We start from the raw sequence: 26,565 nt of genomic DNA on the forward strand, positions 1-26,565 counted from the left end.
AAATTAGAAAATTCTATTATCGAACCTTCTCACTCTCTGGCAAGGTACAGCTCAAAAGACATGAATCTGGAAGGCTAGAGAGAAGTTGCTAAGGGAGACGAAGGTTGTCCCTCATAAATAAGAAAAGTTGCTGAGTCACAACTATCCTTCTTCATTTCCAGAAAAATTGATGAGAATTAGTGGAGGCATGCAGAGGTGAGATCTCCGTGCATCACAGAGCTGACATCTAGGAAGGGGTGCTATGTTTTCAACATGGTATTGCACATGGGCACATTAGCACCATGATTTTTGGTGATTGAATGTGGCTTTGTTATTAGATTCTGTAGTTATATCCTTCACAGGTATTCTAATGGTTGTCCTGGGGGGAAATGTCTGAGTAGGGTTACAGAGGACAATTGTAGGACATGTGGTAGGACCTCTTCCTTGTTACTCTGAGCTTTAGAAATTAAGTAAAGTGTACTGTGAACATTTTTTTTTCTCTTCTTCAGTTTCCTGAAGCAAAAAACAATAAAGAAATTAAACAGTATGGGGGAAAAATGCCTTTGTCTTGCTTGTATTAATTACTGAACTCAACGTCATAAAATTATGACCTTTCTTCCTTTAATGATTTGTATCAGTGGGAATATTTAGGTCGTAAAACAACTTTTGGGAGAATGGTGTACTATGTACATAGGACATTGCTACCTTCTGTAAGAGCATCATCAATTTCTAGGGCCAGAACACTTATTTTGTCAAACAGGTAGAGCCAAACCATGCCATCTGCGTTCTACCTCTCCCAGGCAGGTTTGGAGTAAGAGAAGGAGAGAAGGAAGAAGGGTGAATCCCCAGAGTTACTAATTTTGTCCACCGATCCCAGCCAGGGCAAATAGATCCCTGGAAAAAAAAATGAGACAGACCCCTTCTCAGCTATAGCCCTCTTATCCTCCTACTCCATCCTGCCCTTCTCTCCAGACCTCTTTTTAGAGTTCCTGAAAGGATGTGGTTGGAGGGAAGGAAATTGTAGAGAAGCAAGTGGAAAACAGCTCTTCAAGACTCAGCATGAGGTGTGTGTCAGAAAGCTCCTTGGGTTAACCTTACTCATTTTCAAGTCTTATTGGTTCCACCTGTTAGTTAAGTGACCTTGGAGAAGTACCCCCTTGACCTCATCTGAATAGTCAAACATTTGGATTAGAGCTAGATGATCTTCAAATGCCTTTTAAGACTTGACCACTAGGACTCTCTTCTGTAATTCTTTGGTACTGTTTACACTTGCTTCATCCAAGACAAGGCGAAACAGCATGTGCTTTTTGTAGGGGTCTGTGTAAAAAGATCCAGGCACCTGCCTTTAGAAAAAAAAAGTTTATTTTTGAGGGAGAGAGAGCTCACAGGGGAGGGGCAGAGAGAGAGGGAGACAGAGAATCTGAAGCGGGCTCCACGCTGACAGCAGAGAGCCCAATGCGGGGCTTGAACCCACAAACTGTGAGATCATGACCTGAGCTGGAGGTGGACATTCAGCTGTCTGTACCTCCCAGGTGTGCCCAGTCACCTTCTTTTTAAAACATCTCATTTTCTGGGACACTTGGGTAGCTCAGTTGGTTAAATGATGGACTTCGGCTCAGGTCACAATCATGCAGTTTGCATATTCGAGCCCCATATTGGGCTCTGTGCTGTCCACACGGACACTGCTTCAGATCCTCTGTCCCTCTCTCTCTCTCTGCCCCTTCCCTCCTTGTACTCTCTCTCTCTCTCAAAAATAAATAAACATTAAAAAAATAAAAAAAATAAACAACTCATTTTCCTATACTCATGTGTTTCTTTGAAAACAAGTACGAGGACTGATTGGTTAGAATGTGCTTCCAGAAGTATCTGGTAATAGGAAGGCCACTGATTGATCAAATGCACTACTTGTTTCCCCTTAAGGACTACATATTGGTCAGAGTACTACTCCATATACTTTTTCTTTCTCTCTTTCTTCTTCGTTATGCTTCGGTCGTGCGTCGGGTCGGCCTGACGGCATGAGTCAGGCCTTCTGCTCTTTTCCGTCTGTCGTTTTTATTTTCTTCTTGCGCTGGTTGATTTGCTTCCCTTCCTTCCTTCTTTGTCCTTCCTTGCTCTTCTTTCCCTTTCTTTGTTTTCTTTTCTTTTCTTTCTTTCTTTCTTTTGCAGCCTTTAATTCACTTCATTTTTCTTGTATAAAACCATGTGGTGGCCAGAACTGGAGCCTGGGTCCTCTCCATGAAACTCTGGTGTGGGCCTTTATAGATAGTCAGTGAATCCTGATAGGGAGACTCGGTGAACACGGTCTCTTTCTGGAGGTCAGTGGTGAGTTAGCTGTAGGTCTTGGAAATGGCATCAAAAGGGGCCTTGGCGAAGTTGCCCAGTGCAGCCAAAGTGTAGCAGTCGTCAGTACTGCCCGTCATCAGTAGTTTCTTGGCTGAGACAATGCTAGTGCCTCTAGGGGCAGAGATAAGGCACATCGGCACAGAGCCACAGCGTCCGGCCAGCTTGCATGGGACACCGTGGGGCTTGCTGAGTGTTTCCCCCAGTAGCCTTGCTACGTGGAAATGATGGAAAGCTTGGCCAGGATGATGACTCCATGGATGGTAGAGGCTACCTCCTTGGAGCACTTAACACCCAGACCAACATCTCTATTGTAAACTCTGTTGGCAACAAATGCCTTGAACTTGATCCCCTGGCCAGCATGGATCTGCTTTTGCACAGGCATAATCTTCAAAACCTTATCCTTGAGGGATGCCCCGAGGAAAAAGTCAATGATCTCAGTTTCCTTGATGGGCAAGGAGAGGGACAGAACTCTTCCAGGGATTTGATCTTCATGTCCTTGATCAGGTGACCCCATCTTGGTGACCAGATTCTACTCTCTGTCTTTGGCCTGGCCTTGACCAAGGTGACAGCTGCAGCTGCCCAAGCCTCTGTGGAAGCCACTGCAACCAGGGCCCCAGGGCCCTCCTGGACCCTTCCACAGCACGGGCAACATCTGCCATTGGGTGTTTTCTCAGAGAAGAAACTACTTTCCTTTCTTTGAGCTGGATCTTAGCTGGCTCACTCTGCATCAGGACTGAGTATGAAACCGTACTTTGCCTTATGAAAGGCAAAGTAAGCTTCTTTTTCAAGACAGGAGCATGAGCCTATGTGCACCTCCTTGCTAAGACTCCACTGGAATAAAAGTAAACAAACATGGGGAAAAAAGTGTGTGAGGGGAAAGGGTGGGAGCCAATGGAGTGGAGATTTCAAAAAATGTCTGAAAGATAAAAAGTGAAAGGGAAGGATTAATGGTTGAATTAAGGAGAAAGTGCCACAGGCTAGAATATACAAGATAAAATGACAATTAGAAATTTGAGAAAAAGCAAATTCTGAACAACAGAGTCACAGACCACACATGAAGCAAACTACATTCGGGCATGAATATAAGCAGTGAAAAGAGTGCAGAGAAAAGGCAATCAATTTGACCTTGATGCTAGAAATAGCCTCATTTGAGAGACCCAGGGGTTATAACACTGGGTTCATGGAAAATGTCATCCTAGCATATTGATATTGAATAATGTCTATATCAATAATAAAGTATATGTGGCATATTGACTTGTTTCCATTATTTTGTATTTTATTTAAAAAAAAAATTTTTTTTCAACGTTTATTTATTTTTGGGACAGAGAGAGACAGAGCATGAACGGGGGAGGGGCAGAGAGAGAGGGAGACACAGAATCGGAAACAGGCTCCAGGCTCTGAGCCATCAGCCCAGAGTCTGACGCGGGGCTCGAACTCACGGACCGCGAGATCGTGACCTGGCTGAAGTCAGACGCTTAACCGACTGCGCCACCCAGGCGCTCCCATTATTTTGTATTTTAATAAACTTTATTTTTAACAAGTTTTTGATTTATAGAAAAATGTAAATACAGTAGACAGATCAACTATTATTAACATCTTATGCAAGTATTAGCCATTTGCTATAATGAATGAATGAATATTGATACATTGTCATTAACTAAAGTTCATACTTTATCAGATTTCTTTAGTTTTTCCCTAATGTCTTCTATTTCCATTACATTTAGTCATCCTGTCTCGTTTGGCTCCTCTTGGCTGTAATAGTTTCTCATACTTTCCTTGTTTTTGAAGACCTTGATAGGTTTGAGGAGCACAGGTCTAGAATGTCCATCATTTGAGATTTGTCTAATGTTTTTCTTATGATTAGATTGGGGTTATGGGTTTTTCAGGGAAGACCACAAAGGTCAAGTGCCATTTTGTCACATCAAACCAAGGGCACATGCTATCAACATGACATATCGAATTAACACTCTTGTTGAACTTGATAACCTGGCTGAGGTTGCGTTGGCCAGGTTTTCTCTAATGTAAAGTTACCTGCTCTCTCACTCACACTGTACTCTTTGGAAAAAAGTATATAGTCTTTTTAACTTCTAAAGTCAACCTATAGGCAAAGTAGAAAAGACTTTTTTATGGTTGCAGCGAAGAATGTAAACAGTAAGAATTCTGTTGGTGGTACAGGGCTGCTGATGAAAATGAAAGGGAGAGGAGAAGTAGAGCAATGGGAAGGGGCCAATGCCTTCATTTTATAGAGGAAGAAATGCACAGACACTCTATTAAAAAGAAATAGCAATTTGAGTCCTTATTTGGAAACATAAGTGATTAGTTCTAATAGAGGAAATAAAAAACCGTCATTGCCATTAAATATTAGGAAGAGAAGGGTACTATGAGATACATGCTCATTTTCATACTGTGGAATCAATTGATATTGACTGACGTTGGTAATCTAAGAAGAGAGATACAGAGTGCAGTGAAAGGAAACACCAAATGATCTCACCTCAGATTGTAGCAGGATTCTTACACAGTCATGACACTGAGGCTTTTTAATTTCCAGGAAGCAACTTTATTCCTGCCGGTACTGCTCAGTTGAGTTTGTACTTGAAAAATTGAGCACTGAACGTCACATGGCATAGTTTTTTAAATCTATTTTCTATTTCTTTGTCTCCCATATATGGTAACACACACAAACATGTAGTTTGATTAAGCAGTCTCAGTTTACAAGGTCATGAGGGATGGATCATGTAGGTGCATAGCCAGGTTACCTTGAAGTTTTCTCTTCCTTTTTTTTCTCTCTCCTTAGGGAGGGGAACCTACCACAAGATGAAACCAGAGTTTTCATCTCTAGAGAGGAACAGAGTTAAACTAGGAGAAGAGGAAATACTGTTGCTTTTCACCGGAAGTCCTTTTATAGTATTTCATTTATTACCATTTGCACAAATCTTTTGCTTTAAAAACAAAGATGATGTGAAGGGTGGTGCCAGGACTCATATTAGACCACTTAATATGACCCCTTTTGTGTAGAACCTACCTTCAGTGATCCAATCCAACCAGCCATTCACACAAACCACACTACCATGCAACGTTTTGTTGAGGCAGACACTTACTTCTGAGAAAGTAAAGGGGTAATCTTAGGTCTTTGATTGGTGGGAAAGACATTTAAGAAAAAACTCCTTTTGTTTCCCTTGAAATAAGGATTAGGGAGATTTTATTTTTATTTATTTATTTATTTAGGATTAGCAAGATTTTAGTTGCAAAGGGGAAATTGCTGAAAGATGCATCAACTCTCTGGTTCAAAAGTATTGGCAGTCAGTGGAAATCCTCTGTGTGTTTCCTGTGTTTAGCATTTATACAGCATGTTTCAGTTTAAAAGCCCTTTACTGTCATTAGTTAATTACCTCCCAAGGGCTGCAGGGTAGTTACGGGGAATACTGGAACCAAGCCAGCTTTTAGAGCTGTAAGATGTACAAGTGTCTATACTAGCCCCAATTCAGAGTGTAGTTGTTACACCATTTCCCACACATGGATCGATTGGTTAATGTGTGGTTATTCAATCTCTAAAGTTCCTTTTTTAGACTTGACATTTTCTCAATAAGTACAAGTTACTGAAACAGAAGAGAACTTATTCCAATACCTTGTCTTGCAAGTGTCACGAAAATCAGCACTGGTAACAGTTTTAGGTTTATCATTAAATAAGAATCTCCAAAGTGAAGCCTAAATACTGGCATTTATTAAAAGTGCCTGAATGATTCTAGAGTAGAGCCAGACTTGAGAACCACTGACTTAAATGACCAACAGAGAGAGGCTCCTTCCTCTGTTCCCAACAATATCTACAAAGAGAATGAAATAAAACATTTGGCTAAGGAGAACTAATTGTTAATACATGTTACATTTTGTTTTGTATCATATATATATATATATATATATATATATATATAACATATATATTGTATATATATATACATATTATATATGTATTACATTATAAAAGTGCGAAAGAAATTTGGAGAATATAGAAGACTAAGTATGAATGCCTGTGAGTACATAAAAAGTCATCACGAAAAAGAATCACAGTTCATGTTTTATAATTTTTCTTTCCATCTTATCTTTATGCTTTGTCTTTTAAAAAAATTATTGGTATTGCTATTATCAGATTTCACATACAATTTTGTATCTTGTTTTTCAAATTTACCACTACAGTGTTTTCCATTGTTCCGTGCTTTAAAAGATCATCTCTAAAAACAAAATCTACTGAAATGAGGCAAACAGGGAAATTTATATCCACAATTGAACCAAAATAGAAATTCAGGTACTTTTAGAGCACAGGCCCATAGGAATATTTTCTGCTCCGTGTCCTTTCACAACACCTTAGACCAGCAGGAACTAGATAGACACGTGCTCCATTTCTGTAGCCAAACCTTGACTATATTTGGTGTGTGGTGCCCTCTACTGGGTCTCCTAGGACTGTGCCCTTTTTCTGTTTGTAAACTCTATGTGTTGGGTTGACTCTCAAGATGGGGGTTAGATTGTATGTGTGCATGTTTGAATTTTGTATGTTTGTATTTTTATTTACATTTGTTTCCCTAACGTAGAATTGAAGCTATTTAGATACAGAAGCTGACTATGGGTCTGTTTCCTTCTTATTCATTCAACAGACACTTTAGAGTCTACCATGTGCCAGGCATGGTTCTAGCAGGCTGGAGACACAAAGATGAGATCTCCACCTTCAAGTGGCGCATTGTCTAGTGGCAGAGACCCTACTATCCAAGGCCTGGATAGTCCCACAGGAGAACTTGACTCCTTGTGGATCCTTGTCCTCCCCTCTCTAGGAAAACCATCCTCTTCAATGAAGTGTGCAGCTTTGGGAGAGACACATGTGGCAGAGCCAGGAAGAAAGGGGACACCTTTCCAGCAGGGCAGATCTACCAAATCAATTCTGGCAATCAGTGGGGTTGACAGATGTCACAGACAGCTTGCTCTCAATTTACTTAGAAGATTAAAATTTATGATGGACTAAACACATTAAGAAGATGAAATGAGAGGCGATAATTCAGAGGTTTAACTGAGACCCTAATAGGGAATAAACCTCATTTTCTAGAAATGTATACTTTATATAATTTATACCTAAGGAAAGCACTTCTGCATTTGGAATTTCACCTTGCTTTTTGGGGAAGGGAATGCACATGAAACTAATTGAGTTTTTCTAATCTGAGGAAGGCCTAAAAGCACAGGATGAGGTGGGGAATCTCCAAAGCATTCATGATCACTTCTTTTCCTACATAACTCTCTTTGACTGCATTAGTACAATTATGCAAGATTGGGAGATTGGCAAAATCTCTCTCCTTTTTTTTTAATGTTTATTTTTGACAGAGAGAGAGACAGAGCATGAGTGGGGGAGGGGCAGAGAGACAGGGAGACACAGAATTCAAAGCAGGCTCGAGGCTTTGAGCTGTCAGCACAGAGCCTGACGCGGGGCTTGAGCTCACAGACCTCGAGATCATGACCTGAGCGGAAGTTGGATGCTCAACCGACTGAGCTACCCAGGCGCCCCTCTCCTTTTTTTTTCTTTAACCTGAGAACTTTGGTGATGATATTGAGTCTCCAAGGTTGGCTCCAAACAGCAATAGACCATGATTATATAATATTTGTCATGTATATGGAACCAGTAATTTCTCATTGTGCAGTCTTGGACAAGTAACCTAACTTTCTCTTTAATTTACCTCATGCGGAAAGGATATAACCTATCTTATTGTGAGGATACACGTAAGGCATATAAAGAGTCCATCAAAATCCTTGGCAGGCAAGAGCTGCTCGGTAGAGCACAGTAGGCACTTCAGAATGATAGAGATGCACATATGGGCTCTGGAGCCAGGCTGCTTGGGTTTGAATCTTGGCTCTATTCTTTTTTTTTTTTTTTTTTTTAACAGTGTGTCCTTGGGCAAGTAACTTTACCTTTATGGGTCTCAGTTTCCTTAGCAGTAAAGTAGGGGCAATAGTACTACCTACATCATAGGATTTTTTTTTTAATTTAAAAAATGTTTATCTATTTATTTTTGAGAGAGAGAGAGAGAGAGGGAGAGAGAGAGAACATGTGCATGCACATGCGTGGGAGAGAGAGAACGTGTGTGCAAGTGGGGAGGAGCAGAGAGAGAGGGAGACACAGAATCTGAAGCAGGCTCCAGGCTCCAAGGTGTCAGCGTAGAGTCTGATGTAGGGCTTAAATCCACGAGCCTCAAGATCATGACCTGAACCAAAGTCGGATGCTCAACCAACTGAGCCACCCAGGTGCCCCTACATCATAGGACTCTTAAGCAGATAAAAGGAGTTAATACATGTAAAGTTCTTTGGAACATTTATTAATATATAGGGCTTAATAAAAGCTAATTATTATTTTAATTGCTATTTCTTTTAGCTTTTAGAGACACCTGTGTCTTTTTCAAGTTGTAAATTAAAATTGGAGAGAGACATCTTCTCATATGTATAAAATACATCCATTCAGTGCTCTTAACACCAGCTGTTTTCAGCCGATTTCTATTGCTGTGGTTCTGTAACAAGCTCTCCTTTGATAAGTCCTCAGAACCCTCAGTAGGAATTCCTTTGCTTATGTTAAGTTTGGCTGCTCTGCCTTAAGACAGTCATTTTTAGTACTTGACCTCCCTCTCTAAGTATTTATGAATTCCCTAAAGAACATGGAGAAGAAGAATTATTTGGAGCCAATTGGGAAGGCATTGTGAAATCAGAACTCCCCTTCGTAACCCTACTGTCACTTATTCTCCAAAATAATTGTTGGATGCTGTGGTTTTGTGCAGAGGAAGCTCTGGGTACTCACTTTCAGTCAGATGCAGTCTTTTCTTCAGTGGTGATTTTGCTTTTCCTCCTTAACATACAGCACCACTGTGCTACCTATAGGCCATATAAAAGGGGTACAGAGAAGGGTCTCCATTCCCAAAGAGTATGAACAAAGAGCTAGACAAGGAATACAACTAAATAACTTACTACAACAAGAATCCAACTGTGCTAACCACTATTAAGGTGACACAGAGGGAAGGGGATTCTGACTAAGAGCTTAGGGAGAGGTTTAAAAAGAGGCGACATGAATATCGAACCTTGAAGAATGGCAGAGGAGGAAAGGAAACACAATAGAAGCAGAGAGAACAGGGTGAGCAAAAGCTTGTGAAAATACACAGCTTGTTTGGGGAACAGCAGATGGTCCTGTGTTGTTGGAGCAGAAGGTATGTATGTGGAGGGTCAGGAGATGAGGAACAGAGGTCCCTGGGTCCTCAGGGAGCCCATGCACCTCGCTCTTCTCAGGTTCTGGGGAGGGCAATGGTAGGGCTTCTTTGATGGCTCCCTCAGGATCAGGTCTTAGATGTAGCTCCCCATTTCCTCCTTCTCCCTGCAGACTTCTCTTGGCATCAGCACATCATCCTTTTAACCTCTGCACTTAATAAAACATATTCTCTTCTGTTTTCCAATAGGCTTAGCTGTTCTGGCATTTACTAACCTGCCACCTACTGCAAAATAAATGGAGAATGAAATAGTCTAAGACTTTGTACAAAACCTTGGCCCCTCTAAGCCTAAACAAGTGGGAACAGGCCCGGTTGCCTGGCCAGTTTCTGGGGGACTGGAAAGAGATGACAGTGAAGGAAGAAAACCATGTTTGGCACATAGTTGGTGCTCAATCAATATTTGTTTGGTAAAGGAATTAAGGGATGGCTTGAGGGACTCTCAGGTATTGCAAGGCCTCTCAGGTATTGTGGGGTATCTAGGTATGGCCACCTGCTTCTGCCTTGGGAAAGAGGAAGGAAAGGGAGAAGATATCTATGTATTCTGGCTCTCCAGGCATTTGTGCTGAGGCCAGTTTTCTTCTTGAGTTAGGAGTTCCATGATTGGTAATTTTCTCTTTTAGGAGAGAAAGAAGGGCGTGTGTGTGTGTGTGTGTGTGTGTGTGTGACCCAATACGTATTTCCTTACACTCATGCCTGAGTACCACGGGTTACAAACCACTCCTTTGCCATGATACCAAGAAAAATAAAAAGTTAAAAATGTCAAGAGAGAGCTCTGTCCAGCACTTAGGATCCACTTACATGGTCCTCACAGCCGCTTGTCAGACCCTAACCACCAAAATGGTGAAGCAGATTGAGAGCAAGTATGCTTTTCAGGAAGCCTTGAACAGTGCAGGGGAAAAACTTGTAGTAGTTGACTTTTCAGCCATGTGGTGTGGGCCTTGCAAAACGATTAAGCCTTTCTTTCATTCCTTCTCTGACAAGTATTCCAACATGGCGTTCCTTGAAGCAGATGTGGATGACTGTTGGGATGTTGCTTCAGAGCTTGAAGTCAAAATGCATGCCAACCTTCCAGTTTTTTAAAAAAGGACAAAAGGTGGGTGAACTTTCTGGAGCTAGTAAGGAAAAACTTGAAGCTACCATTAATGAATTAATCTAATTATGTTTTCTCAAAACATAACCAGCCATTGGCTGTTGAAAACTTGTAAATTTTTTAATTTACCAAAAGGAAAGATCAAGTATGAAGAGTGTATACCCAATTGCCATCTGATTATATAAGTGGCAATAAAATATTAAGTCTACCCTTAAAAAAAAAAAAGTCAAGAGAGTTCAGTTTTACTTAGCAAATATATGTGCTCAGCACTTAGGATACAAAGAAGTCTTGATTCTAATCTCAAAGGGCTTCGAATGTGGGTAGACATAAAGCCAAACAGAGTATTTACTGCAGGGGAGATAGTGCGGTAACAGGTTAGCTCAGGGCCTTGCTACTCCAAGTATGGTTTCAGCAGCAGCAGCAGCAGCAGCAGCAGCAGCATCTTCTGGAAACCTGTGAGGAATGCAGACTCTGGCTCCAACCCAGTCTGACTGAGTGTGCATGTGAGTTTTAATGAGATTGCTAGGCGAATCATATACACGTTAATATTTGAGAAGTACTGGCCTAGGGTGCCGGGATGGGATGTGGGTGTGTTTCTTAGAGGAAGTAAATCCTGAGCTATGTTTTGAGAATGGGTAGGGTTAACTGGGTGGTATCACAAGCAGAGACAAAAGCATAAGTAAAAGTTTAGTGGCATGAAGAAGCATAGGGATGATTTGGGAAGCGGCTTAAAACTGATCCACAGGGGCGCCTGGGTGGCGCAGTCGGTTAAGCGTCCGACTTCAGCCAGGTCACGATCTCGCGGTCCGGGAGTTCAAGCCCCGCGTCGGGCTCTGGGCTGATGGCTCGGAGCCTGGAGCCTGTTTCCGATTCTGTGTCTCCCTCTCTCTCTGCCCCTCCCCCGTTCATGCTCTGTCTCTCTCTGTCCCAAAAATAAATAAACGTTGAAAAAAAAAAAAAACAAAAACAAAAAACTGCTGATCCACAAAAGGGAGAGAGTGTAGGAGAGAGGAGGAAGGAGAAATGTAGGAAGATGGCAGGTCAGGCAGTGGCCAGATCCGGACGCACGTGCTCTAGGTTACATAGCTTTGCCTTGATCTAATCCATGATAGAGACGCATGATGAGATGTTTGGATTAGTGTTTAGAACACCACAGCCCTGAGAAGCCTGAGAAATCAAGGCCAAAGGGCAGAGAAATTATTTAGGAAGATACAGCAACAGTTTGGGAGAGAGAGAGTGAGAGTAGTTAGGTACTGCAGGTAGTGTGGTGGGAATGGAGAGAAGGGAACAAGTTTAAGAAACTTTAGGGGCGCCTGGGTGGCGCAGTCGGTTAAGCGTCCGACTTCAGCCAGGTCACGATCTCGCGTTCCGTGAGTTCGAGCCCCGCGTCGGGCTCTGGGCTGACGGCTCAGAGCCTGGAGCCTGTTTCCGATTCTGTGTCTCCCTCTCTCTCTGCCCCTCCCCCGTTCATGCTCTGTCTCTCTCTCTGTCCCAAAAATAAATAAACGTTGAAAAAAAAAAATAAAAAAAAAAAAATAAAAAAAAAAAAAAAGAAACTTTAAGAGGTAATAAGCAGATGAAAGACTTCAGTATGAACTGGCGTGAGAGAATGGGAGAGGGCTGTGCCTTGACTAGATGAATCCGGCAGGCTTCCGGCTAGGATTAGTGGGTGGTTGCTCACACACCACTAACAGAGATGAAAGAATAAAGGAGGATGAGCAGGTTTGGGGAGGGAAATTATGAGTTCAGTTTTCAACATGTTCAGCTCAGGTGACTAGGAAACATGTATAGGATGGGGGAAAAAAAGAAAACAAGGGTGGAGAATGGGTGAATCAATCAGGGTGGAGAAGGAAAGTGATGAAGAAGAAACAATGCCCTGTCCAGGTTTGGGGCTATGGTAATACACATAGTATATCTGTGAGTTGTTCCCTCAGCCCTATTTCCACAAGCTGCCTTCTTGGAACTGGTTCCAGAAACTGGTTGGACCTCAAAGAAGAGCAAATGGTTTTGATTCATGGTTTCCTATCCTGCGATCAACTCGTTGTTGACACTATTTCCTCTACTAACAGAAAAAAAAAAAAAAAATTAAACCTGGAGTTCAAGCTCCTCCAGGTCAGAATGAATAGTTGTCTTTTTCCATATTGACCTGTGGGATGAATAATTTTGCCCACTTCCTCAACACTACTTCCAAAGTAGTGATAATACAACGCCAAGGTGTGTGGATATTTGTGCATGGTCATTCGTCAGGTTCTGGAGGACTTCTGCCACAAATCATCCCTGGTTTTGAACTTTTACAGCACTTTCATTTTGGACCTTAAAATTCAGAAACTGGTAATAGCTTGTTTTGGATCATTTCCACAATTATTTCCTATTTTGCAATCTGTTCTCTGCTCACAGAGTAAAAATCGTCTGGGACTTCAGCGTCTCCACAGCAAAAAGTCCAAAAACACGTTAACATTTTCGGTACAGTCATCCCCAGCCAATAAAAAGCAAAAGGTCGGCACGTGGTTTATTAGTTTGGGCAGGAGGGAGGTATTCCAACGAGATCCTTTCGCTCTTGCCAGGATCAAACATGGCGGGCCGCAGCCAGAATTTCCCGAACACCCAGTTCGCTTTCCCGTGACCCTAGTCAGTCTTCGACGCTCCTCTTTCTACCTTCCTTCCTCCTCAGCCCCTCCCAGAGGGTCAGCACTCGGGAGCGCGACAGCGGGCCTCCTTCCCGCCCCCACTCGAGGGCCCGCCCACCAGCCCGCGCCAGCCAATCGCAGGCCGCGCTGCGGCGGCTGGCAGCGCCGGCCGGCCCCGCCCCTCAGCCTCGCTGTGGCCTGCGGCTCCCGGGCCGGTAGCGCCGCTGTCGGTCGCGAGGACGGGTGGTGTGGAACCGCGGGTCGCGGGCGCTCGCCGCCTGCCACAGCTCAGCCCAGCGTCGCCGAGGCTGTGAGCCCCGAGCCTCCGCCATGGACTTCGAAGACGGTAAGCGGCGCCTCTGGCTGGTCGCCACGGCGGGCGGGAGGCGGGGTGGCCGCCCCGGGGGTCTGTTTACGGTCTCAAGATGGCCGTGTGGGCTTTGTTCTGCGGGCCCGGAGGCCGCCCGCCCGCCGCGGGCCCAGTGCCCGGAATCGGCCTGTGTGGGAACCCGCGCGCCTTGTCGCGCCCGCCCGGCGCCCGCTGCCGCCGGGGACCTGGGAGTTCCGTGCCGGCCTCGGTGAGGGGAAGGGCGCGCCCAGAGCGCCACGGCCTCCGGTCTCGGGCCCCGGACTCGCGCTCCGGACTCGCCCCGGCCCCGGTGCGTGGAAATTGCCCCGACGCCTCCCAACTCCCCGGTCGCGGGCAGAGGGGCGGGTGGGGCCTCCCCGGCCTCGCGTCGCGTTCGCCTCACAGGGCGGCGACCCAGCTCGTCCGTGTAGTAGATCCCCAACCAGGTTGCTTCTTAACAGATACAATTTCCAGAGGCTTGTTCACGGTGATGTTTCTCGTCTTAGTTTGAAGACGAGTTTAAAGGGCGTCCGTAAGTGACAAGTATAGGTAGATCTCTGTGCCGAATGGAAACCTAAGCTATTACTGGTTAGCAAACTGGGTTGTTTATCCACCAAAATTAACCTGGTCGTTAATCCCTAATTTCAAATAGCTGCGTGAACCTAAGCATTTTTTCCTCTGGATTGTGTATGGATGGGACTTAAGTTAGAATTCTGGCACGGCATCACATGCCCTTCAAATTCAGCTCCGTGCCCAGCCGCCTGCGTTGGACTTAACGTTTAAGTAAACCGTATTCCAGCAATACCTTTCAGCTGTCTCTCACGCTAGTTCTTGAAACCATTTTCACAGGCTCCCAGAGTAAAATTAATTTGGTTTTCACCTTGTCTTCAAATCTTGCCCAACTTTTATAGGAATTGGTGTCAAGATAAAAAGAGTGGGTTAACGACAGCGTTAGGGAGACGTGGAAAAGGGTTTCAGTGGTTAAAGTGGTCTTAATCCTGAGTAACCAGACGTGTCTAATTAAAACCGGCTCGCTAACTAGTTGTAAGCCCCTCACCCAACCGAAACAATTATATGAAACATTGAACGTACTGTGATCTCAGCATGAGTCTGACTAAACGATCTTTTGATCTTTGATTTGATTTCATGCCAAAAAGAATTAAAGCTGCCAAATCTAAGTATATGAAAGGGGGCTGAAAGAACCCATGTTTTAAAAAGTTTATTTATTTATTTTGAGAGAGAGAGAGAGAAAATCCCAAGCTGTCGGTGCAGCGCCAGATGTGGGGCTTGATCTCACGAAGCCTGACATCGTGACCTGAGCGGAAATCAAGAGTAGGGCTCTTAACCAGCTAAGCCACCCAGGCGCCCCTGGGATAACGCTTTGGTGGAGCCTTTTCAATTAGTTTGAAATAGGAAGTCCAGCTGTTAAGAGTAGCACACTCTGGGGGCGCCTGGGTGGCGCAGTCGGTTAAGCGTCCGTCTTCAGCCAGGTCACGATCTCGCGGTCCGTGAGTTCGAGCCCCGCGTCAGGCTCTGGGCTGATGGCTCAGAGCCTGGAGCCTGTTTCCGATTCTGTGTCTCCCTCTCTCTCTGCCCCTCCCCCGTTCATGCTCTGTCTCTCTCTGTCCCAAAAATAAATAAACGTTGAAAAAAAAAATTAAAAAAAAAAAAAAAGAGTAGCACACTCTGGTGTTTTTGTTTGTTTTGGTTGGACTTTGACTCATTTTGATACAGATACCTTAAAACTATGTTTATTTGAAGTAGCGAAGCTGGGAATGAAAGTTAAAAATATATTGCTTAGGTTTCAAACCAAAGTTTGATGATAGTACCAACACTCAGGGTACAGCAGAAGCTACCCAGGTGGGGGGAGGGAACAATGGGAGTGGTTCCACCCCCCCCCCCCAAGGGAATCCATTTTCTGTAGAGTTGAAAAACAATAAAACTTAGTTTGCTTACTTTTTATTGTCACCCTGTGCCTACAATTCCAGCGTTAGTAATAAAATTATAAACAGTGTCAGTGAGTAAACACTCCTCCTCTCTCTTGCTTCCTTTTCTCCTTTACTGCTATATTTGGGAGTGGAATTTGACTAACAATACATCTGAATCTAATCCTATGCAGTGTAGCTGGATTCTGTGGCATTCAAGGGATCACTGTATCAGCTTTCTTTCTTTTAGTATTTATTAGTAAAATTAATTAAAGGACTTAATTGCCAAATCCGTTTTAACGGAAATTGCCAATATGGTTTTTGGTGATGTCACATCCTGGATAGATACAGTGAAGGCAAACATATATGTATGTGTATATGCATTCTCAAATAAGATCTTGAAAACTTTAGAGAGCGAGTAGGTAAAAGAAATATATTAACTTTGAAACAATTACATATTACATACAATCAGTTCTCACATGGCCCTTTTTGCAATTTTTGATACATAATTTAATCTATCTGCCTTCCTTTTGTTTCCCTGTATAAATCAGTAGTGGATTCCCTTTTTTGGCAATTATTGTATATCAGGTGTTAAAGCGAATTTTTACATTTTAGTAATTTGGATGATTTGCCTCTTGGGGAGATAATGAAGAGAGATACATGTTTTTCCATATTAAATGTTTGTAATTATTTACACTCCATTTTTGTAGATAATAGAGTTAATGACATTTTAAGAAATTGTGTTTGATTTGAATAGATGAGTATGTAATTTCAGATTTTTGCTAATATTGCACTAATTTCTTTCTGTTAAATGTGTCTTCATAGATTATACACACTCTGCTTGCAGAAATACTTATCAGGGCTTTAATGGTGAGTATCCTCTTTTGTTTTCTCTTAAATAATGTTAAAGAAATGCATTTCAGATTTTCTCTACATGTACATAAAGTAACAATGTAAAAAGCCAGTTCTACCTTGTTTCAGTCATTGTTTTGTCTCTTAATGTATCATTGCTCAGTGTTAATGTTGTCACACTATGTATAGTTTTTTAATTAAGGAATTTGGGAATCAGAAAAAGTCAGGGCTATTCAGTATAGTTTGACTCTTTTGTTTTGTTTGAATTATGATTCCTTTAATTTATTCCAAAAGGCCTTGACTACATTCTGAGTGATGAGTTACAAGAAACTAGTCGAGTTCTTTTTGCTGACTGAGAAGCTTTGGTATTGAATAATGTAGATTAAGTGGATTATTGTCTTGGTTTTATATCGCTTTTATTGTAATACATTTTGACCTTGTTTTTGAGGTCATTTGTTTTAGTGTCTAAATGTGTTTGTATATAAAGAGCTGTCTAGAGGAGCACATGAAGAAGCCTGATTGTTTATTTTATTTTTTTAAATATTTTTTTTAATGTTTACTTTTTTGAGAGAGGGAGACAGAGCATGAGCAGGGGAGGGGCAGAGAGAGAGGGAGACACGGAATATGAAGCAGGCTCCAGGCTCCGAGCTGTCAGCACAGAGCCCATTGTGGGACTCAAACCCATGAACTGTGATATCTTGACCTGAGCTGAAGTTGGACACCCAACCGACTGAGCCACCCAGGAGTCCCTAAGCCTGATTGTTCATTGACTTAAGCATGACGTTAGAGTTGTGACTATAGAGCTAGATAAAATCATAAGAGGTAGGCAGAGTACAGTTGGATGTTATTTTGATAGTTATTAAAGTTCTGCCAGACAGGATGATAACACAAAAAAGAACGTGGAAGAATTCAGTGAGGTAAAAAAGGACCCCCATAGAGTGGAAGTACACATATTGATGGCCAGAGAAAAGGAAAATTCAGCTGTGTACAGAATATAATATATTCACAAAATAAAACTGAAGCAGGTGTACTAAATAAAACTATGTGCCATTTTATGAGAATAATTGCTGTCCAGTTAATTTCTGTGTATCATCTTTAAGAATTTAGAGAAACTTTGTATTTGATGTGGGCTAAAAAAGCTCAATGTGTAGGAAGTAGTGTATATTGAGTGCTGAAGAATACCTTTTTTTAAAGTTTATTTATTTTGAGAGAGAGAGCATGAGCAGGAGAAGGGCAGAGAGAGAGAGGGAGAGAGAGAATCCCAAGCAGGCTCTGAATTGTCAGCCCAGAGCTGGATGCAGGGCTTGATCTCACAAACTGAGATTGTGACCTGAGCTGAAATCAAGAGTTGGATGCTTCACTGACTGAGCTATCCATGTGCCTCTGGTTGTTGTTGTGATTGTTGTTGTTGTTTTCTTAATGTATTTTTGAGTAATCACTATACCCAACCTGGGGCTCAAACTTACAACCCCAGGATCAAGAGTTGCATGCTCTACTAACTGATCCAGCTAGTTGCCCTTGAAGAACACAGTTTTGAACAGGAGAATGTCATAATAAAACTACCAGAGGAACTTTAATTTGTATCCACATTTAGGTAGATTGAAAACTGGAAACTTAGGAGTGCCTGGCTGGCTCAGTTGGAAGAGTATGTGACTCTTGCTCTTGGGGTTGTAAGTTCAAGCCCCATGCTGGATGTAGAGATTTCTTACAAATAAAATCTTAAAAAAGGAAAAGAAAAGAAAAAACTGGAAAATAAGCTAAAAAGCCATTTAATAAATTTAGGTGTTAGGATTTAAAGATCCTGAACTTGGGAGAAGACAGTAGTAATTTTGAAAATAGTAAGATGTTTCTAGAGAAAATTAACAGAACTTGCAGGCTGACTGACTAGTAATGAGTAGAAAATTGAGAAGGATGAATAAAAACGAGTCCAAGATTTTAAACTGGAGTGAGTAGGACTAATACGTTCACCAAAGAGAGACATTTGGAATGATAAAAGGCTTCAATTTCTAGTAGTGTTTACCAGAGATTTGGATTTAATGTCTAAATGTAGGACTTTGACATGTAGAGTCATACCAGGCCAGAAGTTTATTTTCTTAATGTACAGTGATGCAAAAAGAACTTTAGCAATTTCTATCACAGTGATGACTTTTTGTTTAAGAGATGCACTTTATTTTTTATTGAAGTATAATTGACATACAACATTACATTAATTTCAGGGGTACAGCATGATGATTCACTGTAGACATTGGGAAAATGATTACTGCAATAATTCTAGTTACCATCCATCACCATATATAATTAAATTTTTTTCTTATAATGAGAACTTTTAAGATTTAATCTCTTAACAGTTAAGTCATCATGCTATACATTATATCCTGTGACTTATTTTTTCCTCTCATGACTTATTATTTTTTTTTTTTAATTTTTTTTTTTTCAACTTTTTTTTTTATTTATTTTGGGGACAGAGAGAGACAGAGCATGAACAGGGGAGGGGCAGAGAGAGAGGGAGACACAGAATCGGAAACAGGCTCCAGGCTCCGAGCCATCAGCCCAGAGCCCGACGCGGGGCTCGAACTCACGGACCGCGAGATCGTGACCTGGCTGAAGTCGGACGCTTAACCGACTGCGCCACCCAGGCGCCCCTGTGACTTATTTTTTTATAACTGGACTTTTGTACCTTTTGATTCCCTTTGCCCACCTGCACTCTCTCCCCTCTAGAAACCACTAACCTGTTCTCTGTATCTATGAGCTTGGCTTTTTTGTTTTGTTTTGTTTTGTTTAGATTCCACGTAACAGTATTTGTCTTGCTTTGTAACTTATTTCACTTAGCATAATGCCCTCAGGGTCCATCCATGTTGTTGCAAATGGCAAGATTTCATTCCTTTTTATGGCTGAGTCCTGTTCCTCGTATATGTGTACCCCATCTTTTTTATCCGTTCATCCTTTAGTGGACACTTAAGTTGTTTCCATACCTCTCCTATTATATAAATAAAGCTGCAGCGAACATGGGGTGCATATATCCTTTTGGATTAATGTTTTACCAATGTTGTGAACTTTATTTTTTCTCTTAATTTTAGTTCCAACAGTGGTTTTCATCTGAGGGTGATTGTTAGATTCCCCTGGGGAGCTTTTCCAAAGTTTATCTGTTTAGGTCATACTCTAGTCCTCTTGAATCTTAGTTTTAAATAAGGGATCCCTGGTTGTGCATGTGATGAAAAAGTGCTGTGAATGACTTTGGAATGCATTGCTGGTTAAAGATCATTATTTGACAACACTTTGAGGTCTAGGTTATCTACACTTCATAAATGAGGAACTTAATTTCAGAGATGTAATTTGACTTTATTCATTTAACAAATATTTCTTGAGTGACTGCTGTGTATTAGATACTATTCTAGGAACTGGCAATATAGCAATGAGCAAAATGGAAAATATTATTGCCCTTGTAGGGAGTACAATCTAGTGGGATGAATTGGAGAATACGCAAGATAAAGAAGTAACACATATTGTATATTAGATGGTAACAATTGCTTAGAAGAAAAAGGCCACAGAGGATGTTGGCGGTGGTGGTGGTGGTGGTGGTGGTGGTGGTGGTGGTGGTGGTGGTGGTGGTGTGTGTCTGTCTGTCTGTTGGGGAAGGACTTGCTAAGGTGACCTTTGAGCACAGATTTGAGAAGGTGCAGATGCAAGCCATGGCTATCTAAAGGGAGAATGCTGTAGGCTTTAGCAAATACGAAGCCAAATGAAGCCAACAATACAATTCATTGTTAGCATTGTCTTTTCCAGCGACTGAAATGAAGTAGAAGGTACTGGAAAATATGTCAAGTACCAAATTTCCTCCACACCATTTCTTGGAAGGAAGTTGTATTTTCAATGATTCCATGTTTCCTTCCTGCCTCACAATAACTCTTTTTATATAAACAGCAGAGAAAAAAAGGAGAGCATTCGAGATAGAGGAAAGCAGGAATAAAGGTACAGCTGAGTACGTTGTGCTTCAGAGAGACTTAAGAATGTTTTGACTAGAGCTGATGATTTTTGCTGAGCGGTCTTAAGACAGAGTTAGAGTGGTGAGGTGTAGCCAGAGGCATTGAAGATCAAAGATAACTTGTTTATATCTATGAGACAGTAGAAAATAAAGACCTGAAAGAGTGGAGGGATTGAGCAGTGCAGATACAGAGAAAGAGCATTCCAGGCAGAGGGAACAGCAGGTGCAAAAATGGGTGTGTGCATACTGTGTTCTAGGAACAGCTGAGTGTTCTAGGAACACTCTAGTATACCTAGAGTGGAGTGATAACGGGAGGAATGGTAGATGATGAAGTTAAGAAGTGATAGGTAAATCATACAGGGCAGAATTTGTCAGATATAGCAGTTGCCTTCTTTTTTAATGTTTATTTATTTATTTTGAGAGCAAGCGAGTGAGCGAGCATGAGCTGGGAAAGGGGCAGAGAAAGAGGGAGAGAATCCCAAGCAGGCTCCACGCTGTCAGCACAGAGCCTGATGTGGGGCTCAGTCCCACAAACCATGAGATCATGACCTGAGCCAAAATCAAGAGTCAGACACTGAACCAAGTGAGCCACCCAGGTGCCCTACAAGTATTGACATTTTGGACTAGATAATTCTTTGTGGGGGGATGTCTTGTGCATTGTAGACTGTTCAGCGACATCTTTGGCTTCTGTGCACTAGATGTGAACAGCACCTGCCCTTTGGTTGTGAAAACCAAAAGTGCTTTCAGAGATTGTCAGATGTCCTCTGGAAGGCAAAATTGTCCTTGGTTCAAAGCCACTGGTATAGGGCCTTACGGATTATTTAAGGGTTTGGCTTTTACTTCAGGCAAAATGGGAAGCCATTGGAAGTTACTGAGCATTGAACTTTATTTAAGTTTATTTATTTAAGTAATCTCCACAGCCAGTGTGGGGCTTGAACTCACGACCCCGAGATCAAAAGTTGGCATGCTCTTCCAGCTGAGCCAGCCAAGTACCCTGAACATGATTTAAATTCACATTTTAACAGATTTATTCTGGCTGTTTTCTTCAGAATAAACAGAAAGGAAGCAAAAGTGAAAGCAGGAAAACTAGTTAGGAGGCTGTTGTAGTAACGTAGATTTGAGATGCTGGTGGCCTGTATCAAAATGCTAGTAGTGTGGAGGTGGTGAACAGAGGTCCTATTTTAAGAGTTGGTGTGACACAGCTTGTTAATTATTTTGATAAGTCAGTTGTTTTTTCCTGTTACTCCTCAGCTCCTTCCTTATGATTTAATTGTAACTGAGTTTTAACATTTGTTGAACTTATAGAGTGATCAAAGCAATAGAATAGATTTGATTTAAAACATGAGGTCGGTTTTTGAGTGAATTACTTTCATTTTATAATAATAATAAAGACATGTTCTTCTAGTTTTATTTATTTATTTAAAAAATATTTTGATGTTTATTTTTGAGAGAGAGAGAGAGAGACAGAGTGCGAGCAGGGGAGGTGCAGAGAGAGAGGGAGACGTAGAATCTGAAGCAGACTCCAGGCTTTGAGCTGTCAGCACAGAGCCTGACGTGGGGCTTGAATTCATGGACCGCGAGATCATGACCTGAGCTGAAGTCGGAGGCTCAACCGACTGAACCACCCAGGCGCCCTGTTCCAGTTTTATTTTTAAAGTGATTTCTAAGTTCATTTGGTAACCTGGAAGAATGTTGTTTATACAGAAGCAGTCATCTTATAGAATCTATATCCCTATAATCATACTGATTACATACAGTATAAAGACTTTTCCTTTTTTCCTTTTTAATTAACTGAATAGTAACCATACTATGAATAATAAGCCAAAATCATTGCTATGTAGTTTTCTTAATTTTTGTGTACTCTACAGTGCCTGGCATAAGGTGGGTGTTCAATAAATAGTAGTAATTTATGACCCCATAGTGAAATAAAAACACAGAATAAAAAACTAAAAGATTTAGTATCTGAAGGCAGCCTCTGCGAGCTCAAAATTGAAACTCGCAGAAATAACAATATGAAACTTTTTGTTTTGTTTATCTAACTGAACTTAGCTCTAAGAGTATTTTTTAATATGAGGTTTAGAGGAAGGCTTTTTATTTTGAAATTTTTATTTTAATTTCAAAATTGCCCTCTATCTGAGATAATATAAGAATAAATTACCAACTCTAAAGACAGATAATTGACATCGGGCTCTCTGCTGAGCGTGGAGCCCACTTAAAATTCTCCCCCCACCCCAATACCCTTCTCCCCCACTTGTGCTCTCTCTCTCTCTCAAAAAAAAAAAAAAAAACGATAAATGACTATTTTATTAATCTAGAATTGTGTTGTCTAATATGGTAGCCATGAGCTGCATGTGACTGCACACTTGAATGTGGACAGTTGGAATTTAGATGAGCTATAAATGTAAATAATGCGCCCCATTTGAAGTCTTAGTATGAAAAATGTATTAATAAACTTATTGTGTTCTGTTATGCTTATTGGTACTTACAAGTTTTATATAATTCTAAATTTCACTGAAAAGCTCAAGTTTTATCATTGGCAGCAAATGCTGTTAGTTGTTTTCCTTTAAGTGACAGTTTTACTTTGTTCATTTTTGAGAAAATGCCAAATGCTCAGTCTGTCTGTCTAGTAAAAATAGTATTCTTTGTAAAAGTGGCTAATTTCATTTCACAACCAAGCACTTGCACAATGGCTTTTCCTGGCAAAAACCGTGATACTTTGGTATGCAGCAAAATTGCTTTTTGTGCTACAGACACTACCAGAAAGAAATTGTACTGAAAAGTCATGGTTTAATAAAATTGATCATTCTTAACTGTTTCATCAAGGACATTTTTAAGTAGAGATGGCTCTTTTTATTATTTTTTTACTGCAAGTGTGCAGTATTAAGGACTACAGTGACTGCTAATATCCTTTGGTGCCATTGCCTTGATTTGTGGTGAGGGACCTGCAGTTTTACCCACCAGTGCTTTTGCATCTTCAGTGCAAATGTCAGCACTGTGAAAAAGGCAAATAATATTGCAGTGTTATTTATGAAAATAGTTTGATCTTGTGGATGCCTGAAAAGGTCCTAGCAACTCGCAGTGGTGAAGAGACTATTCTTTGAGAACAATGGTTCTGGGACATGTACAAAATTAGTAGAAATCAGACCCTGCCCACAAGATGAGTGTACATTTAGGATGAGGCCACAAATAGCAGAACATAAGGCAGAGTATCCTAAGCACTGTATAAGAGCTATAGACTTTTAGGTATTTAGAAGAGATGATAATCAACTGAGATGGTATCATTAAATTTGATCTTAAAAGGGTTAGTATTTGAAATGGACTTTTAAAAGATGAGAAGATTTAAAAAAATTGTTTTTTATTATATTTATTTATATTTGAGAGAGTGAGACAGAGCACAAGCGGGGGAGGGGCAGAGAGAGAAGGAGACACAGAATCTGAAGCAGGTCCCAGGCTCAGAGCAAGTGTTTAGCACAGAGCTTGACACTGGGCTCGAACCCACAAACCGTGAGATCATAACCTGAGCCGAAGTCGGTCACTTAACTGACTGAGCCACCCAGGCACCCTTAAAAGTGAGAATATTTTAAGAAGCAGATATTTGGGGTGTTAACTGGGAGTGTTTCACATAGAAGCAACAGCCTAAAGCTAGAAGGGTGGATACATATTGGACTTCGAGAAAATAATGTCATCTCTTTGGACTGTAGTTCCCTAATCTATAAAGCAAGAAGATTCAATTTTATCATTTAGGTTGCTTCCAGCTTTAAAGTCGCAAGATTCTGAGTGATATTTTTGTGAAGTTGTTGCTGTTGTCATTATTATTAGGACCAGAAATATTTAAGTGGTTGTAATTAAAATTTAGTGTTTTAAAAAATGTAAATTGGGGCGCCTGGGTGGCGCAGTCGGTTGAGCGTCCCGACTTCAGCCAGGTCACGATCTCGCAGTCTGGGAGTTCGAGCCCCGCGTCAGGCTCTGGGCTGATGGCTCGGAGCCTGGAGCCTGTTTCCGATTCTTTGTCTCCCTCTCTCTCTGCCCCTCCCCCGTTCATGCTCCGTCTCTCTCTGTCCCAAAAATAAAAAAAAAATAAAAAACGTTAAAAAAAATGTAAATTAAGGTATTTGCTCTTTGTATATTGTTGTATTTATTAGTGTATAAAATTTGAGGAGGGTGACAATAAAGGATTTTAAAGGACTTTATAAGACACATTCTAAATGATTTAAAAATACCATTTTTATAATCATAGTAAATTTATTTTATTACCTCTTTCGTTGTATTTTTTACATCAGAGGTTGGGATATAGATGGAATTGCAGTGTAATAAGACATACTTAGTACCCTTAATGTATTAGAATTTGTTTTGTGTGTGTTTTGTATTGCTAGAGTTCACATTCGTTCCCTATTCAGAGTATTTGAGGATTTAAATATTTGTTGAGTTGTTATTTATAGGTGTAATACCACAGGTTGTTCCCCTACTCCATGATTTTTACTTTTTAAAAATGTCTATTTTGGTTAGTATATGAACAAATTTAAATTAGGCTAATTGAAAATGTGGCTGCTTCTGAGTTTTTAGATCTTTTGAGAGCAGCTAGATGCAAAAAAGTATACTTAGAACAAAGTTTTTCTTCTTGACATTAATAAATGATTTTTTTTGAGAGTAGGAATTATTATTAATTATGTACTATGGAATAAGCTAATACAGAACCTTAAAGTAGCACCCTAGTCAAATAGATGTTGATTAAATTAAAAATAATTCTAATATAGAACTTTCTTAGTTGATAATGTTTTTTTGAAAAATAAGGTTTTATTAGCAAATCTGATTATTTAGTAGATTATCATTCGTGAGGTTTTTTCCTTCCACGTCTACTGTGAGTTTAGCTTAAATGTTAGTGATGAATTATTATCTCAGATCATTGATAGGAATATCTTGTGTTTTATGCAAAGATTCCTGAAGAGGATAGTATATCTTACTGACCTTTTGTTACTGACTCTGTTTTAGGAATGGATCGTGATTATGGCCCCGGATCTTATGGAGGTCTGACATTCAAGGATATTTATCTAAAAATTCTTCTTTTGAGTGCCAGTAAAGGTGAGCATCATTTAATTTTTTTCTTTTTAAACTCTTTATAGGGATGGACCGTGACTATGGCCATGGATCCTATGGGGGTCAAAGATCCATGGACTCCTACCTAAACCAGTCATATGGCATGGACAATCACAGTGGTGGTGGTGGGGGTAGCAGGTAAATTGCTTAATCACTTGGCCAAATGATTAGATGACTATAAGATTCTGGATATTTTAATTTAAGTATTCCTTAGGCATGTTATGATGCTTGAATTTCACTATTTGGTATTGAATAATCACTTTAAATGTTTAGAGGTGTTAATTAATGGTTATAAAAATTACCTCAGGATTACTGGCAGACATTATTTTAGGAAAACTTCAAGTAGCTATTTTCATTTCACTATAATAGAATAAGCTTTTCTGTCTTTTAGTAGTGAACTCTTTTTTTTTTTTTTTTACTTCCTTTACTTTTAACTCCTCATCAGTCAGAATGTTCTGAACAAACGATATAAAAATGTTATTGGAAATATTATCTGTGAACCTTTTTCTTTATGATTTTTAAAAGTGTCTTTTCTGGTGTGGGGTGTTCTATAAAGCAGCAAAGCAGTCTTTGACTGGAATGGGTTTAACTGAACCAGTCTAGCAACATTCAGTTTTCTGAGAAACATTTAAGGTAGTTGTTCTTTTAATTTTAGAGTAAGTTGTAGGAGCAAATTGTAATAATAAAATGTTCTTTAAGTCCATATCTAGGTTATTTATTGGCAGATACTACTTAGACCAAAAACACTTGTGCTCTAAGCTAGGAGCATTGTATTAAAGCCATGAATACTATACCTTTGCTTATTTTAATGCACTAGAGTTTAGATTGTTTTTATATTTTACTGTTGATACTGTGTAAAGCTTAACACTAGTTGAACTACTCAGGCCATAGGGTTGACCACATTTCAGGCAAAGAGCGTATACCTTTTAAGGCACAGATATTTCTACTAAGTATAACTAGTTAGGTAACATTTGAAACTATCCTCCTTCTTCATAAAATGAAGGATCCGGATTCCTTAAGGATGGACTGAATGATGCTTTACTT

At 40.7% G+C, this 26,565-nt stretch overlaps 1 protein-coding gene and 2 pseudogenes across 4 annotated transcripts in view; 2 read left to right on the forward strand and 1 right to left on the reverse strand.

Annotated features, from left to right (window-relative positions):
- LOC115520523 overlaps positions 1 to 10,821 on the forward strand; it is a 13,891-nt pseudogene extending 3,070 nt beyond the window's left edge.
- On the reverse strand, positions 2,154 to 2,869 carry LOC115519747 (annotated as a pseudogene).
- Positions 10,822 to 13,557: 2,736 nt separating the features above from the next.
- ZNF326 (zinc finger protein 326) overlaps positions 13,558 to 26,565 on the forward strand; it is a 37,988-nt gene continuing 24,980 nt past the window's right edge. For 2 of the 4 annotated variants that reach the window (XM_030324966.1, XM_030324967.1), the window contains exons 1-4: positions 13,558 to 13,665; positions 16,419 to 16,463; positions 25,417 to 25,452; positions 25,548 to 25,659. In XM_030324966.1, coding sequence (XP_030180826.1) covers positions 13,650 to 13,665; positions 16,419 to 16,463; positions 25,417 to 25,452; positions 25,548 to 25,659 — 209 coding nt within the window. In that variant the 5' untranslated portion in view covers positions 13,558 to 13,649. Of the gene's footprint in view, positions 13,666 to 16,418; positions 16,464 to 25,416; positions 25,507 to 25,547; positions 25,660 to 26,565 lie in introns of those variants that run through there. The other 2 variants (XM_030324968.1, XM_030324969.1) reach the window with 2 other exon arrangements.

The sequence above is a fragment of the Lynx canadensis genome, chromosome C1 (genome assembly GCF_007474595.2).
Source record: "Lynx canadensis isolate LIC74 chromosome C1, mLynCan4.pri.v2, whole genome shotgun sequence".
Taxonomy (NCBI): domain Eukaryota; kingdom Metazoa; phylum Chordata; class Mammalia; order Carnivora; family Felidae; genus Lynx; species Lynx canadensis.